Source organism: Catharus ustulatus, chromosome 2 (genome assembly GCF_009819885.2).
Source record: "Catharus ustulatus isolate bCatUst1 chromosome 2, bCatUst1.pri.v2, whole genome shotgun sequence".
NCBI lineage: Eukaryota > Metazoa > Chordata > Aves > Passeriformes > Turdidae > Catharus > Catharus ustulatus.
In genome coordinates, this window is record NC_046222.1 from 32,294,582 (window position 1) to 32,312,780 (window position 18,199).

General features: G+C 40.0%; 1 protein-coding gene across 1 annotated transcript in view; it reads left to right on the top strand.

Moving 5' to 3' along the window:
- ACER3 (alkaline ceramidase 3) overlaps nt 1–11,505 on the top strand; it is a 58,547-nt gene extending 47,042 nt beyond the window's left edge. The window contains exons 8-11 of the mRNA XM_033051486.1: nt 886–987; nt 3,396–3,500; nt 4,924–4,969; nt 5,473–11,505. Coding sequence (XP_032907377.1) covers nt 886–987; nt 3,396–3,500; nt 4,924–4,969; nt 5,473–5,526 — 307 coding nt within the window. The 3' untranslated portion in view covers nt 5,527–11,505. The remainder of the gene's footprint in view (nt 1–885; nt 988–3,395; nt 3,501–4,923; nt 4,970–5,472) is intronic.
- The last annotated feature ends 6,694 nt before the right edge of the window (nt 11,506–18,199 follow it).

The window sequence follows — 18,199 nt, forward strand, 5'->3', positions numbered from 1 at the left end:
GGCAGCTCAGGAATGTGTTTTAACCCAGAATCTCAAATGAGTGTTCATAATACTTAAAAATAACTTGAGCAGTATTTCTTGGCAGCCTTTCAGGGCTGGATTTGGGTTTGCTTTTGGGCTTGTCTTATTATTGGGAAAGGAGCCTTCCATGTAGGAAGCTTACAATTTCATGGTCCAACCTGAATGAAGGGAAAGTAAATTTATTAATGCTGCACTTTCTTTCATCTGATTCTTCAGTGTTTTTCCCATATCGTAAAGAATATTTTTTTCTGCCAAAATTAAATTAACATTTTTCTATTCCCAACAACATTTAGCTCAAAGATGAGCATAAAAGTACTGGAGTTTAATACCATTTATTTGCTTAGTTGTTGGTCATGGTGGTCTATGTTCACAAAAGAGTAATTTTGAAAGACCATATTTATACAAATTCCATAGTATAGAGGTATTGTTTCTTGGCAAAGACCCTCTTCTTTTGGGAAAGGGTACTAGTTGGTAACAGGACCTTTTTTCTTTCTTTTTTTATTTTTTAAATTAAAGAATATACATGGGACTGAAGAGTTAGTACATTTTAGTCAAATTCAGTTTTCCCACTTTTTGGTTTTGCTTGGAGAGTGCAATGTTTAGGAAAACAATTAATATTATAGAAGCAAAAGAACAGTCTTGGAGAACATAAGATCAGGATAGGGGAGGAGTAAAATACAATATTTAAACAGACAAAATTTAAAGGATTTTTTTTTTCTTTTGGGGAAAAACCTAATTGATAAAGATTTTTATTTATATGTAACAACATTTCTGTATGTTGCACATAATTACTGTAGTGTATATTAGTATATTTCTGTATCTTAGAGCATTCTGAGCTAAACTTTGCATTATTTCTCTCTCTAGGGTATACCCATGGCTTAGAGGTCTAGGCTATACATCTTTAACTGTATTTTTAATGGGATTTTTTCTCTGGAATGTGGACAACATTTTCTGTGATAAATTGAGGTGAGTTTTTTCACTTGTCTGGATAGCTCTAATAGCCTTTCTGTATAAAGATTGGATTATTTTGGAGGTGCATATTCAAGTCCATCTCCTTGTATGTATTGTATGCTGCCTACAAAACATTCATGAGATTTTATCCAGATTGCTCATGACTAGAGTCAGTAGTCAACATGAGTTTTTTTAAACATTTTTAACAATTTCTAGATTTATTTTTTTGTTATTTCTCTTTAACTTCAAATTAAATTGAGAGAAATAATGTCACTGAAGTAATTTTGAGAATCTGTGGCGGACTAAAGTAATTTTGAGAATCTGTGGCGGACTAAAGCCTGTTATTCACACTTGATTTCATCTGAATGTGGTTTTATCCTGCTTGATTGGGTTTTCTAGGTTTCTGCTCTTGCCATTTCCCAGGAAAATGTCAAAAGCAGTAGTTCTGCATTACTGTTCAAGAAATACCTATAACAATATCCATGTTACCCATAAACAACACTTAGTTGCAATCCATGTGTTGCTCAGCAAGCTGGAGGAGCTGGTAAGGTTAATTGCAGCATGGAAAGGTTAATTCCAGCATCCAGAAAAATACATTTTTGACAATTTGAAACACTGTTATGCCATGGAGTTTGTGTTGTACAGAATTGTCCTAGTAGGCTGGTTTGTCAGAGCCAAATAACAGTGTGCTGTAAAGAAGTCTAAAGTTTTCCATCCCTTTTGGCTCTGCATTCCCTGTGCTAGGTTAAGCCAACTGAAAGTTAATTCCAACAAAATGTTCTTGAAACTTTTTTTAAATTAATATAATACATGATCCTTATCCCTAGGAGCACTTGATACAGATGAGATAGAGTAGTTATTTGGCAGCACAAGTAGCTGGGTTTACAGTTACTTTGCAAATATTGGCATCAGGGTTGATTTTTGCAGCTGCCTCACATCACTGGTGAGATCATAACCCCCAGGTCACCAAACCTACTGAGCTGCTGTGAGTCCATGGGGCTTTTGAACTGGTTCCTAGGCCCAAAAATGACACCAACTGCTGAGGCACATTTTTCCATCCTCATTTCATAAGGGGAAAAAACGTTAGTGTCTTTCCTGTAATACTTGTTTGGTTGTGGTGCTGGAAAAAAAATGTACTTGTTTACTAGCTTTAATCAGACATCTGCAGAGACTTGAATTTCTCCAGGAAGTATTATAATTTGAACCTTTGGAGAAAATACATTTCAATTCCTTGAAATTCTTTATTCTCTGAAGGTCTGACTGGTGAATCATCCACCTACCTACTCTGTTTGCTTCTAAAGTTCAAACCTGAGTTTTGATTCAGGGTTTTTTGTTTTGTATTTCATTAAATCTGCAGCTTGTTTTAAAACAAGTCTAGCAAAAAATCTGTAGCACTCAGTTTCTCTGGTTGGAACCACACACTTGAATTTGAGCTTTGAAATTTCCTGCCATCCAAAGGCTCAGAGATTGTGCCAGGCTGACAGTATATATGTTCCAGTGGCATTGCTGGGCTCACTCAACTGAAGCTCTGTACTAATATTTTTGACTGAGCAGCTTTGGAGCAAGCACTATAACATCAAGCAGTGAGGACATATTTCAGGAGCTGCAGATTTTTCTTCCTAAACACGTGAAATCATTGTTTTCCATTTTTTGTTTTGACAAGTGAAATTAAAGTGAAAATAAAAGACCAGCAGATGCAAACAGTTCCTTCACCATCAACCAAAACAGGCATTATCTGCAGAAGCCTAGTGAGCAGGAGAAATAAGAGCAATGTAGTTCCTTCTCTTTCTTTATCTCCATCCCTTAGCCACTTTCCATGTTGCTCACACCCCATAACTACAAAATACTAAGCACATTGGTGGAGTATTTCAGACCCTCTACTTTAATTGCTTCCACTAAACACCCATTTTGTCCCTGTTTTAGAGTCCAACAGAGAAATGCAAATTGAGCTTCCCTGGAGCTGCAGAATAGGTGGTGTGATCGCTGGATTTAAAGTGATGATGTCTGATAAATCTCATTTCCTCTCTTGGACCTTAAACTCAGAATTTCATCCTATGGACAGTAGTTCACAGGGTTTTGTGGAGGAGAATGGTAGAATTCATTTGGGATTGTGGGATGCCATAAATATATTCCCTGAAATTTGTGTCCAGAAGTAATTGATCACTCATCATATGAAGAAACATCTGTTTTCTTTGAATGTATAAGAAAGTCAATTTGCTGATATCTGTACTGCTCTGTACTGGCAGTGTGAAGTATAACTGCTGCTCCTCACCTGCTGAAAGCCTGACTCCATGAAGCCTCACCTGTCAAGCACATGCCTGAGATATGGAAACTATAATGGATGATCTGACAATCCAACATTGTGATTTGAGATTGTTTAGCTGGGAAAAATTATTCCATTGCATGATATTTCTTCCTTTCAGAGCATTACGAGAGAAGATGCCTCCTGTGGTGGGAGCTGTGACACAATTTCATGCATGGTGGCATATTCTCACAGGCCTTGGTTCTTACCTTCATATCCTGCTGAGGTAGGACATGTTTTCTAAACTGGATGTTCAGAGATCTTATGAGTTTTCTGAAGTTCAGACATACTTCAGAATGTTGTATCATCCAGAAGAGCAGGAAAATTACTTATTAAACTGATGTGCAGTCTTCTTTTCTTTGCAACTGATCTAAAAACTCTCTAATTCATATTCTTCAAAATGTAATCACTAGTCTTTAAATAGTCATGGTTCTACAAGAAAATTTAATTCAGAAATGGGAATCCTGTGGCAGTTAAACCAAAAATATTTGACAGTATATTAATTTCAGAATGTAAGCCATTAATACCTGTCTGTTCTTGAGCAGCAATCCTGAAGTACTTAAACATGTTTAGATTTAGGAACTTAACAAATCTTTTGATAGGCACTGTTGCTCCTGAAAACCAGCAGGCATCCTGCTGTAATGCAGAAGGGTGATGGCTGACATAGTTGTAGTGGAGCTGTTCCCAAAGGGGCAGGGTATTAATTTGAGGAAAAGATTTAAACAAGAATGTAAGTTAGCAAGTCTGGAGCCAGTAGATTTTTGTCTCATTTTTGCTCTGTACCACCATCTAGTGGAACCAGGGGCTGGAATACAATGTAAGCTGAAATCTGTGAGGAATTACTGCTGTTTGTTTGTCATCTTATGAAATAATATTTTACCACTTAATCCATAACAAAGAGAATATCTGTTTTACGTATACATCCTCTGTGTTCAAGAAAACTTGATTACATATCAATTTTTCTACATGTAACATAGTATTTACCTTTTGTGTCAGATGCTAAAATACCTAATAAAAGGGAAAGAAAGAAGAAAAATAAGTACATTTCTATTAGATGATCTAATAGCTTATAGTTGCCTTTATGTGTGTGTATATATATGCAAATATTTACCTACACATATGTAAATGTATATATGCATACATACGTACATAATTAAATATGTCAAGGTATATGGAAAACAGTTGCTCCATTTTGGTTTACAGGTTGTCTGCTACCCTAAAGAACTGGAGGTAATATTTTAAAGAAAATTCCTTGCAGGAATCAAGCATAGGCATGTTTTTCCAGCATACCACAAAGTGGCATTGCCACTTAAAAAAAGTAAGGTCATTCACAGGAACAGATATACTGAGAGGAAAAAATATCTGAGAACAAAAAATAAGATATAGAATCAAGCTATGCTGCTTTTTCCCCTCTTAACATCTGCTTTAATTTCATCCTTCTAAAATTATTTTGCTGATTAGTCTGATATAAGGGGATTTACTGGAAGTTGATGTCTCCTATGTTGACTAAATCTAGGCAGAACGGGTAACTCTGCAATCACAGACACAGTTCTTTTCTAGTTGGAAAATAAAACTGGGACCAGGACATCCTTATTTTATATGCTGTCTTATACTTGAAATTTTAAGCATGCTTTTTTCCTTCTCCTCAGTTTATATACAAGGACACTTTTCCTGAAACATAGGCCAAAGGTGAAGGTAAGCAAGCAGTATTTTGTGCTTATTAATGTACATTTGGATGTCTTGTGCTTTGAACTCTTGGTGGGGCTCAATAATCATGCCTGTTAGGATACTGTCTTTGACTTCTGCTTACATCCCAAGAAATGCAGTTGAAATTTTCCTAGAATTACAGAATGGTTTGGGTTGGAGGGGACTTCAATGATTATCTAGTTTCACACCCCCTGCCTTCCACTAGACCAGGTTGCTCAGAGCCCCCAGGTTACTCCAGCCTGGCCTTGAACATTTCCAGGGGTGGAGCATCCACAGCTTCTCTGGGCAAGCTGCCAGTGTTTCACCACTCTCAAAGTAAAGAATGTCATAATATCCAATCTGAACTTACTCTCTTTCATTTTAAAGGCATTCCCCTCTTTCATTTTAAAGCTGTCTTATCATTCGATTATGTTTAGTAGTGTTTGGTTTCTGTTCCAAAAAACATAATATTCCAAGGAATCTTTCCCCTATTCCTATTTTTCTTTTGACAGTTTGTTTTTGGAATATGGCCTGTTCTGTTTGTGGAGCCACCCAAGACACTTTGACTGAGCCCTGGGCAGCCACACGCGATCACCTGGCCTGGCAGAATAAAGCATTTCAACAGTTACTCTGGCTGAAGTGTCAAAATTATGGATCCACCCAAGTACCATTGCTATTAAAGGACTTCTCTGTGCTACAAGGCCGGAACAGAGCAAAGAGCTGGCACACTAGGGAAATAGCACTTAGTGCAGCTTTATTCTAAGTTGTTAAAACAAAGATTAAGACACAAGAGGTTTATGTATATATTGTATAGCTGATGATATTGAGATCATATTTCGTGCTGGTCACAGAAGACTAACCAATTTTGAAGTGGATTGCATATGTTTTTTCATTCAGTTTTCTGTTCTTTCTGTGGTCTAAACTAATATTAGTAACTGAATGACAAAACCAGGCCATTGATGGCCAAGCTAAGCATTTGTGTGGCCTATAGTGAACTGAATGCTTAACCCAAACTACTTTAACCTTGCACTTTTATACAATTAATGAAGTATGTAACGGTTGATTTAGGCCTTTATTCTACCTTGCTTTTCCACAGCCTCCTTTGCAATTTATATTTTAAGCAAAATGGTTGGGATGCCTGTGCCATTTAGTTCATTTTGTACCAAGCTTCCATTTTCTCTTTAGTCCAACAGAGAGGTTCATCATAGAGGATGTTCCAAAGGGTGACCAGCAAAAGACACTGAAACGGTGAAGCCTTATAGGTGTTCCTGTTTGTGTCTGGGAGCTCAATTCCTAATTTGTTTGACCAGTGATTCATCACAGAACTCAATAGAGTGACTTTAGAAACATACAAAACGCTCTTTATTATTTTTTGTTAGTTATTTACATACATTCCTTTTCTATCCATTTCTTTAACTTCCCATTTCCCATTCATACTACAGATTGACAAGCACCTTAGATGTGCTTTAGTTCAGCTTTGAATTAATCTTTCTCTTATTTTACAAGTCTTAAGTATTGGTCTGACTTTCAGAAGCATCTTCTTATTGGGAGACTTCATAGGAGGAGTAAAGAACAAGACTGAGGTTGAAAATATCCCCAAATACAAGTGGCAGTGCTTTGTTCGCTTTTAATCTAGCACGTGCTTATTCTGTGAGAAAGCTGACCACCTTTTAAAGCCAGACTTAGGGGATTAATGGGGGAGACAAGCACTGTTTTCTGCATTTGTTATGTACACAGCTGATGAAAGTTAATAAGTAAATGTAAAGAAAACAAAGCAAATACAGTTTTTCAAAATATACCTCATATGAAGGCTGTAGTTTTGATGCTCTTGATTTTGGGGCAACTAACAGAGTCTATCTCTGTGCCTACTTGCTGCCATTCTATGCAATTTTTGTCTGCTTTTGATGCTCTGGAGGATTTCTCCTTCTTGCTATGAAGAAGGGAAATGCTCAGACTGATCCAAAATCCCATTCTGTATTGATTTACAGCATGCTCACAGCAGCAAAGCGTGGTAATGTAGCTGTAAAGCTGTCTCCCAGGTCTCAGAGTCCTGACTATTGAATAATCAGTGCTGGTTAAAATGGTCTCCTCCCTTTAATGTTTGCAGTTTCTCTGCTTCTTTGACATCCATCAGTAAATCTCCTACTGATGTGAACCTCCAGATAAAAATATGTCTTCTGTTATATGATGACCCTGGACTCTTGAGATCAAATAACCTCAAACTGTCTGGAAAAAGATACTTAACCTTTAGTGAGTTCAATGAGGTTTAAGCACATGCTGATAGTGGTGCATTTCAACCTGTACACCCCTATACAGACACCTGAAGGGTAATTTTAGAACAGCTTTGGTATCAGTAGGCTCCAATTCCATAGACAAGGTCAGCATCTGTGTTGGGAAATCTGAGTGCTCTTCAGCAGAACTAACACAGAGGTAGGAAAAAGCTGTTATGGATCAGGTGTCTTTAATTATCCAGAAGGCATATTTTTTGTAAAGAGATTTGAGAACTGTTTCAAAAATGTAGCTTGAAAATAAGTGCCTGCCTGTTCACCTTCAGTCTTTTTCGAGCATTTTTCTAACACTGTATCTCATTTTCTTATTTACTATGTTTACATGTGCTCATAAGTAGGGAAGGATTCTTGTAAGAGAAGCAGTACAGCAGCAAGACATATCAACAGTCGCTTGTGACATCTGCTAGGAATGACATTATTTTTATGGAAATGAAAAAAACCCATTATTTTAGTTGCCTTAGTTTTGTTATTGAAGGATCTGGGAGCTCTGTTTATTTTAGTAATTGCAAGAACCAGAGTGTCTTGAAAAGCCACTTTCTTATCGATCAGGCATCTCTGCATTGGTATATTTTAAAGAAATTTGTTGATTCTTCTACACATTTTCAGCTAGGAAGTCTGTGATGGGGGGGTTTCAGATCTTGTTGAATTGTCAGGATTTAAAAGAAAAGCTATTTTGATTTTATACTGCTGTTAGTTTTTTATTCATGTATTGTTTTTCATTTATTTTTTTTCCTTTAAAAAAAATGCAAATTGGCTTCTTCCTACATTCCAAATGACTAAAAACATACACACCTCTACCACCCTGCCAGCAGCCTTTTTTTTAACAGGTTATATTAGACTCTGAAGAATGTAATTTACCTGTGTATCCTTCTTAGGATAATCTAAAATCATGGGTGCTTTGGTTTGACTGCCTTACTGATCTTGTGAGTGATACTGAAAATGACAAGCTAGTTTTAACTGCATGTCACTGAAATTCAGACTGCCTTTTCTAGTGCCTGGAGGGACATACATTCTTACTCCTGTAATGTGTTAAATGTCTGTTAATTATTTTTTATTGCTTGTATGACAATGTTGATTGTTTTTCTCCAAACCTTAGAGCAGTATATCCCAAACTTTTCTTGCACTACATCTTAACAAGTCTTGAGATCCTATTATTTGAGTAGGATTCAGACAGCAGCTATTTTAAAGAGAATTATGGAAGTAGCAGGTGTCGTTTGATATGAATTCTACAGGATGTGTTGGAGAGATTTGATAGCACTGAACTCTTCTATTCCTTAACATCTATGAAGAACCAGGAAATCTGCCACCATATGACCATCAATTTGATACAGATGAGCAGCAAGTAGCTCTGCAATCCATGAGCTTAAAAATTCTTTCTTGGAAATAAGATGAAAAACTTCAAAATTACTCTCACAGGACAGATCAAATCCATTCCTTATTCTGGGAATTTAGAATTTTTAGATACAACTCAAGACATTCTCCAGAGCTGAAGATACGAGAAGAAATCTCATCCATGTTTCAAAGGCAATGTTGTTGGCTAGCAGTATTAGCATCTCCAGACTTCATCTTAATGTTTTTTTTCTATTAGCACAGGGCTGATGTGCTGCCCATGAGTGTTTAAAAACTTCCCCCTAGTCAGAGTTGGAATATGCAGTGTTACCACTTGCCAGTCTACCTCTGTCATTTATTGTACCATGCCTGTACCCTTAATTGCATTTGCCTGAGTGTGTGCGCATCAGAGCAGCCTGACTTAGACCATGCAGCCCCTGGGAGTGGCAAGTGTTGTATTGATTCTGTTCACTCCCCACAAACATCCTTCCTTTTTTGGTGTCTGTTATTTACAGCTTGTGCTGTCTGGCTACTTTAGAGAGAGATTTGAGTAGGAGAACTTCAGACAGGTGTAGCAAAATCTTTTGGGAGGGATATTGGGAAAGTGGCAAATATTGTTTTATAATTAGTTTAAATTCTCTTTTAATCCTGTTCTGTGCTGTCTTGCTTGGCAAAAGCTGAATTGTATGATTTGAAATGCAGTTGATTCTTTTGGCCAGCCTGGATTTGCTTTTAACACCTCTTTTTCAGGAAACACTTCCACATGAATCTCAGCAACAAAAAATCCTCCAAATACCACCAGTGCTTCTCGCAGTCACTATCACCTTGTTTAATTTGCATTCAAGAATTTCAATAATACCATATTTTAAAACCTGTTTCTCTCTATGGATATATTACACATTTTAATAGCAGGTGGTGAAACAATTCAGTCCAGCACTGCTCAGTTAGAGGAGCTGTAAAGAGCAGCCCTGCTGTTTTCTTTAGTAGACATCAGAATTTGGGAGCACACATCTATTTTGGGGAAATGTGTGCCCCATAATTTAGATTAACATATTTAGGTAAAACTTTCAGTTTACCTTCAACTCCATCTGCACTTTATAAGTAGGGAGTGGGAGGTTTTAACTGCGAAGTGCTGTTTGACTGTGAGACTTATCATGAAGAGGGATAAATGATGGAGTCTTTATTACACATGAGGAGAGCAAAGCCAGAAGGAGATTAAGAAATTTTACATGAGAAGAGAATAACAAAAGATTAAGCACAGAATCTCATAGTATTACGTCAACCACTCTCCTGGTATCTGCTTTAGATACTTGAATGTTTTGCTATTTAGACATTTAACTTTCCTCTCTTCACCACAGAAGTGACGTAGTTTCTGTTACATTCAGTTCGTTATAGATGACTTAGGGGCTGTTTTATGAGGATGGAACATGACATAGATTGTTTTGTACATGAATGAATACATTTCTAACCTATCTGGAATGTCCTCTGCCAGCTTTGTTTGAGAGTCTGTAACCTAAAGACAGAGAACATTCTATATAACTATTAAAGTTGGTTTGGGGATTTTTTTGTTGAGTTTCTCACGCACAACTGCCTACAGCTGCCAAGTGCCTGATCTTGTTGTTACAAGGCTTTTCTGAGAGCTGGATCTATGTTTTCTTCTGAGGTCTGTAGGACAAAGTCTTTGGTAGGAGAGGGTCAATTTTTGTTAAAAATTCTCCTTCTGCAGGAATCGCAATACTATTCTTAGTCGCTTTCCAGATATACAGTACTCAAACTTGAGCCTGGCTACCCACCTTCCTGATGCTGTTGCATCTTTCCAGCCTTTGAAAGCTGGGTGAGGGATTTAACTGTACATGTGGTGTTTATTTTGGGTTGTGTAGTTCAGTGACAGGCAGTGTGAGGGCACAGCAGTCAAGCAAGCACTTTAGGTGGAGCCCCCTTGTTGGAGCTCCCAGCCAGATGCTTTTAACAGGGCTGGGGACAGGGGGATTTGTATGTACAGTTTGAGAGGCAGCTTTGATGCCTGAACTTCTTACTTTACTGCAGAACTCTCCGATTTTACTTGTTGAAATCATTTAGGTTTGGTTCAGAGTTAATGTAAGACACTAAACCAGTGCCTGCAATTTTTTTTTACACATATATCACACAAATGGAATCTGCCTGATGTTTAAGAGCAGATTGTTAAGATTCTTAAAATTGTAAAGATAAAGGGCCTTTTGCTTATTTTTCCACAGGAATAGCTATAAGCACAATCTTAGATTCATCCTTCTGTCCCCAAAGCTCTGGAACATATATGTGTTTCTCCAAAGACAGTGCTGAATAAAATGGCTCATAGCAAGTTAAGTACCAAAGTGTTTTCTACATTAAAGCTGTGGAAGAACTTTGTGTATACTTTTGCTCCCTAAATTTTGTAAGAGAGGGTTTCAAGCAGCATAAGCAGTAGTTACTCCTTAGACTGAAGAGAAGCTATTTTTTCTCTTGATTTCCCAAATCAACGCTGAGTGTTTCATGTTGGTTGTTGATCTCAGCTCAATGTACAGATGATGTTACAGTCTGGTCAAACACTATCTGTCCACCTGGAGTGGACAGGAACTCTGTTCATTACCTGACCGAACTTCCTAACATTGACGCTGTGAGTACAAGTACATTGTTGCAGAGAGATAACACTGTGACAGATGAGAAGCAGTTGACTTTAGAACACAGCTACAGTGAGAAATGCTTATTGACAATTTTGATACACTGAACTGACTCTTCCTACCAAACCAGCTGGTAACTAACATCAGGCTTATATGTATCAGCATATCTTGTTTTCCAAAGCACAGTAGCTTTGAAATATTTAATATGTTTCATTTGTTATTCATGCTGCATTCAAGCACTAATTTGTGTCTTTATAGTACAAACTATTAAAGAATTTTGTTTTAAATACAACTTTTCCCAGGTGGTTCTTGGCTTATGTGCTGCACAGGGCTGGCTGGTTCATCTGGATGGTGTTCAGTAGATGGGTGGTTGTACACCTTGGCTGGTGGTGTGCAAGTAGAATAGCAGAATTTGTGTGTCCTGCATGGATGGGGAAGCTGCCTGCCTGCAGCAAAGAGCCTCCATGGCAGCAGGGTTCCCCAGTCTTTCTGCCTTGTGCTGGGGCCCTCTGAGCACTGGGCCTTGCTCAGAGGGGTAGTGTTGGCTGTAAATACTTCAGGACCATCTTCCCTTCAAAGCTTTCCCCAGGCACACACCAGTTAGAAGGGATGCAGGTGGGAGAGGAAAAGGCAGGAATCAGGTGAACATGCAGGGAGTCCGGAGTATGCAGTTGCATACCCTGTGCTTCAGCCTTTTCCTCTTCCTTTCAGTGAGAGAGGAGGATAATCACTGCAGGGCAGAACCTTTCCAGGTAGGAATTGTGGACAACCAGGCACTAATCCAGCAAGTCTCATCACACTCCCAACAACCAGAGTCTGGTAATGACCATAAGGTATTTTCCCCATTTCTGGCTGCTCTCCCAGCTGCTCAGAGACCCTTTTCTCCTGCTTATCTCTCTCAAAGCTGTGTCTCTGCAGGGACAACCTGGAATTGACTATTCAGGGCCCAAGCCACAGAGCAGCAAACCTCAGAGCCAGTGGTATAAATGGCTGGGGCAAGCTGTGCCATCTCCCCTCAGTGGTGCTGTGTACAGAGGCACATCCAGACTCTGCAGACAAGCATTGCCAGAACTCTGGGGCTGGGTGAAATCCAGCTTTGCATACTGAGCTTGTGGCTGGTCTAGAACTGAGTAATACTTTAAAATTTCCCTGGGGATAAAAACATTGTGGTTCTCTGTGAAAGCACACAAACAGAAAATTGAATTTGGAGCTTGACAATTCCCTTTTAAGACTGCTAATTTACTTTCAGCTTTATTAATTTTTCTCTTTCCCCCCACTTCAACTCCCCCCTTGTTTTTTGTTTTTGTTTGTTTTGTTTTTTATTTTTTGGGGGGGTGGGTGGGGCAGTAATTCAGCCTGATCAAAGGCTAAAAATTAAGGTCTATACTTGCACCACTTAAGTCCCAGCAGTGGCTCTAATAATAAATTTGGCTGTTCATGGTGCTGTATGGAGAGAAGTTGCTTCCAGTTAGCAGAGGAACTGACTATCCAGCCTGGATATTTGTTGCTAAGTTCATGGAGATGGATGAGACAATGGAGTCACTAATGAAGCTGTGGTGGGTCTGTCTGTTCTGTGGATCACTTTCGAGAGCTCCTCTGATGGGTCCCCATGGGGACATGGACCATGGTTGTGCTGGCATGGGAGAGGATCCACAGAAGTAGGACAAGGACAAATGTCTGGATTCTAATTCAGCCACCCAAGAGGAGATAATGTGATGAGCTCAAGAAGAGGACTTTTGCACACTCAGCAGGAACAGAGCTGGGATGATATCCTCATTCACCTTTTGTATGTGAGGGACACATAAAGCTCTGTATTTGCCCAGACAGAACTAATGTGTGAAGCACTGTGTGTGATGGATAAAACATCCCAGCCTACAACCAGAAACTGTGGATTTACTTTAGACCTGTTTTGCAAACACTATAGTTAATTTAGCATCCTGGCTCCTAAACTCCTTTCCAAGGTGAGTCACCCCCAAGCTGGATCTCTCACCTTGCTCACATGCAACACCCAAGGCTCTCAGTGCATGACATTTTCCAGCTGCTACAGCAATACAAATAGCCACTAAAAACATCCAACCTCATTAATCACCTTCGCTCAGACTGACTTTATAATGCATGCAGGGGGAACACACCAACTTAATGAAATTAGCAGTAGTTAGTGGCCCTGACACACATGTAGAGCCAACACAGGGACCAGCTGGAGCATGGGCTGTGCAGGTCCTGTGGACCCCGTGCCCATGGCACAGCACCCAGCAACACCTTGGGACATCGAGGGTGCTGAGTCTGATCTCTCAGCCTGGAGATCAGGTAGGTGAATGCTAATCAACAGCAGCTTGCATGATCCCACAGAAATGGAATTAAGCATGTTACTCTGCTGCTGTAAACTGATGTCAAACCCCTAATATTTATAGGCTGGCCAAGTATCAGAGCTGCAGTGATTTATGTGGATGTCTAACCTTAGCACTGCTTTTTTCCTCATAGCTGGTGTGTTGACTCAGTGCCGAACAGCGGAATGGAGTACATTTGTTAAAATATAGCAGTATTGTAGAAGCCTGGGGACAAATCCGACTTCACAGGTAGGAGAAGTGATGAACAGAACAACCAGATCCCCTCTGCAGCCAGGCAAACCTGTCCAGGCACTTGTGACTCATTGCTTCACAGGATTTTATTGCTTAACAGGATTTTGTTCATTTGGAGTCCTATAAGGGTTGATTTGTTCTGGCATTTTTTCTTCTATTTGTTTAGGATTTTTTCTTTAATCATCTCATTTTTAACATCCCACCTCAGCTGAAATGAAAGCAAGATTAAGTGCTAGTTACAAAATGAAAAACAACAATGAACTTGCAAGCCACAGCATGAAAACAGAGCTGCTACAGAAGGGATATTTTTACACAGGTTATCCAAAAAGCAAACAAACTCCAGCTGTTTACTTGCTGCTGACATTAATTAAAGCAGGAGGGCTGATTAATGCTGTGGACTTGTTTCTGCTGAAAATCTCTCTGCCACATCCCCCTGGATTTGACAGTTCATTATCAATTTGCCTTGCAACTGAGGCACTCATGCACATCCCTCCAGAGTGGTTGTGGCTCTTCAGTAACGCCCAGGACATCTGATACTAAATGGCATTGTCCATATACTCGTATCATGTGGTGTTCGTGTTCAGGATGGAGTAAAAAGCCTTTTTCCCATGCCATGAGCTGTGTTACATCCCAGAAGATCCCCTCTTCTCCAGGAAGCATCACAGGGTACATCAGCAGCCCTTTGTCAGGTATGTACAACCATCAGAGCAACAACCCCAGGTCCAACTCATGATGATCAGGCTTTAGGGGAAATCAATGTTTAAACATATTAAAGGCAGAATCCTAAATCAAAATAAAAACCTGGCCATTCTTGCCTTATTTAGATTCAACAGTGCTAAACACAGGGCTGGAGGCAATTACCTCCAGCAAGGGTGGTGATTATGTCTGGAGTGGAAACATCCTCATGTGGGAAGGCTGGAGGTAAAGAACATATCTTTACAACCTTCCATTTCAAACTAAATCCGGGTGTTATTCTGCCTGAATCCATGGCCAGCTTGGCTGTCCGCTTAGACAGCCACAGTTTAATTGTATATATATACTGTGTGATAATACCAGAGATAGCAGCTTGAAGGTTCAAGCTCCTGAAGCTTAAAGTTGGAAGTCAGCAAATTAGAGAGGGCAGAAGGAGTCTTGTTTTATTCATTAAATTGTGACAGTAGTTTTAAGTCTCATACATGGTCCTAGAAAGGAACATACATCTCTATGAGCTGTGAAGGTATGGTTCATGTCAATGTGAAGACTAAAACTCTACTGCTCTTGCATTAAAGGATAGATTTTTCCCTAGGTTTGGCAATGAGAAATGACTGATATGATTCCTGCAATCACTTGCACTCACCCAGAAATGAGGCTGTGGGACATCTCCTGACAGAGACCTCAGGCTGCCAACATTAATCTGTGGGTATGACTGGAGCAATGTCTCTTCATTTAAGGTGTTCAGAGGAAGGGACGAGCCCTGTGTCCCTGGCTGAAGTATCTCACTGGTTAACTCACCCCTAGATCAAAAGCACAGGGGTGTTTGTGCCTGGTACTTACCCTGTTTCCCCTTGGGGGATGAGATGAGCCAGTGAGGGCTGGCACGATGCTCCATCCCTGCAGCTGCCATGCCCTAGCACAGCTCAGCCCCTTTGAAACGTCTGGTGACAGGGATCCTACAGCCTCCCCTGCCTGCCCACTCCAAAGGCAGACTTGGAAAGTATTCCCCAATAGCTCAACTAGATACAAGCCTTGTCCCTCCTTTGGGCTGTTTACCTTGTAAGACGCTGAATGCAAAAGGGAATTTCATCTTCCTTTGTTCTCTAAATTACTGATGCTACTAAACTAGATTTTTAAAAAAAAAAAACGTTTTTCCTAGTCTTCAGAGTTGAAATAGAAACTTTTGAAACACTTTTTCCTCTACCTCCTTTTGGATGTAATGCCTTCTTTTTGGCAAAAGCATCTAACAATGAAAAGACATCACTGGCTCTGTGTATCATCAGCCATTAAAACACCATATGCAAAGATGAAGTAATCTAAATGCTTTGAGATGGATTTATATCCTTGGGCAGTGAGATTTCCCAGCCTTATACATGGTGATTGGTCTTTCTGTGCTATGTGACTACTGCTGGGTCTGTTCTTTCTCTCTTTTTCCCTTTTAAAATACAGAAATGTGCATGTGAGACAGTGCCATCCCCCAGGGAAAACTTTGAGCAAGACCAGGGGCTCTCAAAGGATGCAACACCCAGGTAAAGTATCCCAAACCGCTCCCACAGGCCCCATGCAGCAGAAATTATCTCCTTCTACAGCCCAGACTACCTAAGGTCCACTACAAACACTGTGGCAGGTGCTGGGCATTTAGGTTGCAAACACTTGCCCAGGTGAAACAAGAGGCTCCACAGAGAATAAAAGGTAGGGCTATTAATTTTCTCTTTGTTTTTCCTCACCAAGTGCTTCACACAGTTGTTTGCTAATTAATACAACTGGAAAGTAAGTCAGATGACCTGAATTACTGAAAAATAAGGAGGACTTCAGATTGCAAGGAGGATTTCTGGCTGCTGTCTCCAATTGCTAGCCTGTATATTAATTATTTTCCTGCTGATTCAGAGGGGAGACAGCCAAGCTGTGAATCAGCCCTACCTCTTCTTGCAACACCTATCATTTCCCTAGATCTCCTCTCCAAATCCCAGCCAGGTCTGGCAGTGCTTTGTTAATGAGATCAGTAATTGCAGCACGAGGTGCACAGTTGCAGAGTCAGGAGAGAATTGGAATAACTCTGCTTTCTTCCACATTGCAAGGAAAAAAAGCTAACTGTGAGCTGGATATCATTTTCTCCAGAAGATGGATTAATATTTACTTTTTTGCAAGATCAGAGGGATCCTGATTTTTTTGTCGTTGCATCTACAGACTGTGCAACACCAACTCCTTTAAAAACAAACACACTGAGAATCTGAAACACAAAAAAAGCCCAAATTCCCAGCTCCTGACCACTGTCCAGTAGCCAAGACATGCCTCCTCGTGTGAGTGAAAGTAGATATGGCACAGATTTAATGAGGCAATGCTTCTTGGCAGCACCACAGCTCTCCTCAGAAACAGTATCATTATTAGTTTTCTTGACTAATGCAGCTGTGTTGTGCAAAAATATTGGAGAAAGCTATTTGGAGGGCCAAGTAAAAAAAATTTTAAAAAAATCCCATAGCTAAATCAGCAGGGTTTACTGAAGTTTAGGCAGGTTTTTATATCATAGTTTTGGGCGTTGTGGAGAGGCATTTCTGGGAATCCTCTGAAAATGTAGGGAGCCTTGTCACCATGTCAGCAATGCCTGAGGCTGCACTGGTGATACAGAGCATCTAAAATTAGAATCATGGAATGGTTTGGGTGTAAGGGACCTTCAAGATCATCTAGTTCCAACCCTTCTGCCATGCCCTCCTGCTAGAGCAGGTTGCTCAGAGCCCCATCCAACCTGGCCTTGAACACTTCCAGGGATGGGGCAGCCATCTGGTAAAATATTATTGTCATACTCTCCTGAAGACTGGAACATTCCTCTTCTCTAAGACGTTGTAAAAGAGGGAAAATGAGGTATATAAGATACCATTGGTTTAATTAGCATCCAGATTACTGGTGTGTAAGAGGACTGTCTGCTGGTAAGCACTAGTCTCATCAGCTGCCCTGGATAATTGCTGCTTTTTCCAGTGCATTTTAAAAAAGCATATCCACAGTTTTCTAAATTACGCTTGAGTTCGTTTCTCAGACTGGCAGCAATGAAAAACTACTGGTGTCAAAGATCTCTGAAAAAAGTACATTTGGGAACATCTCCTTCTCCTACATAGTCTTTTTGGCTACAGTACAGCATTTTTTCCCTAAAACATAAAGCTTGGAGGGGAGGAAGCGGCAGAAGTCAATCACCAGACACTGCAAGAAGTGAGGATGATTTCTGAGCAAACGTTGAGTACCCAAGTCCAGGCTCTTGTGAACTCTCAAGCACAGCATCTCAGTTACAGTTCAGGGCTTAGATGAGGACGTTAGGAAGTGTTTTGCTCCTGGGGTTTTCTCAAAGCATTACATCACTGTTGTTTTTCCCCCACAGCCTACCTTTCCAGCCTGTCTGTACTGCAGCAAATAAATCTTGACTGCACTGATGGTTTTATGCTTGCCTTGTGTTTGAAGCTCAGCCTGGTTGAAGCTGAGGAGTGGAGGTGACCTCTCCAATTAATACCCAAGCAATTTCCCCTGAGTTCTGTAATCAGAGACACCTGGGAGCAGATTTTGGCGTTGGTTTCCTCACCAACTGCAGGAGTCAGCATAAGTGCTAGAGTTGGCTGAATGCTGATGTTAGGTCAAGGTTAGGCTGATAAACAATCCATAGAAGGAAGTACCTTACAAGCCTCCTGGACATGTCCTAGAGATGTTCCTTGCTGAAGAAGAGAAGGTTGT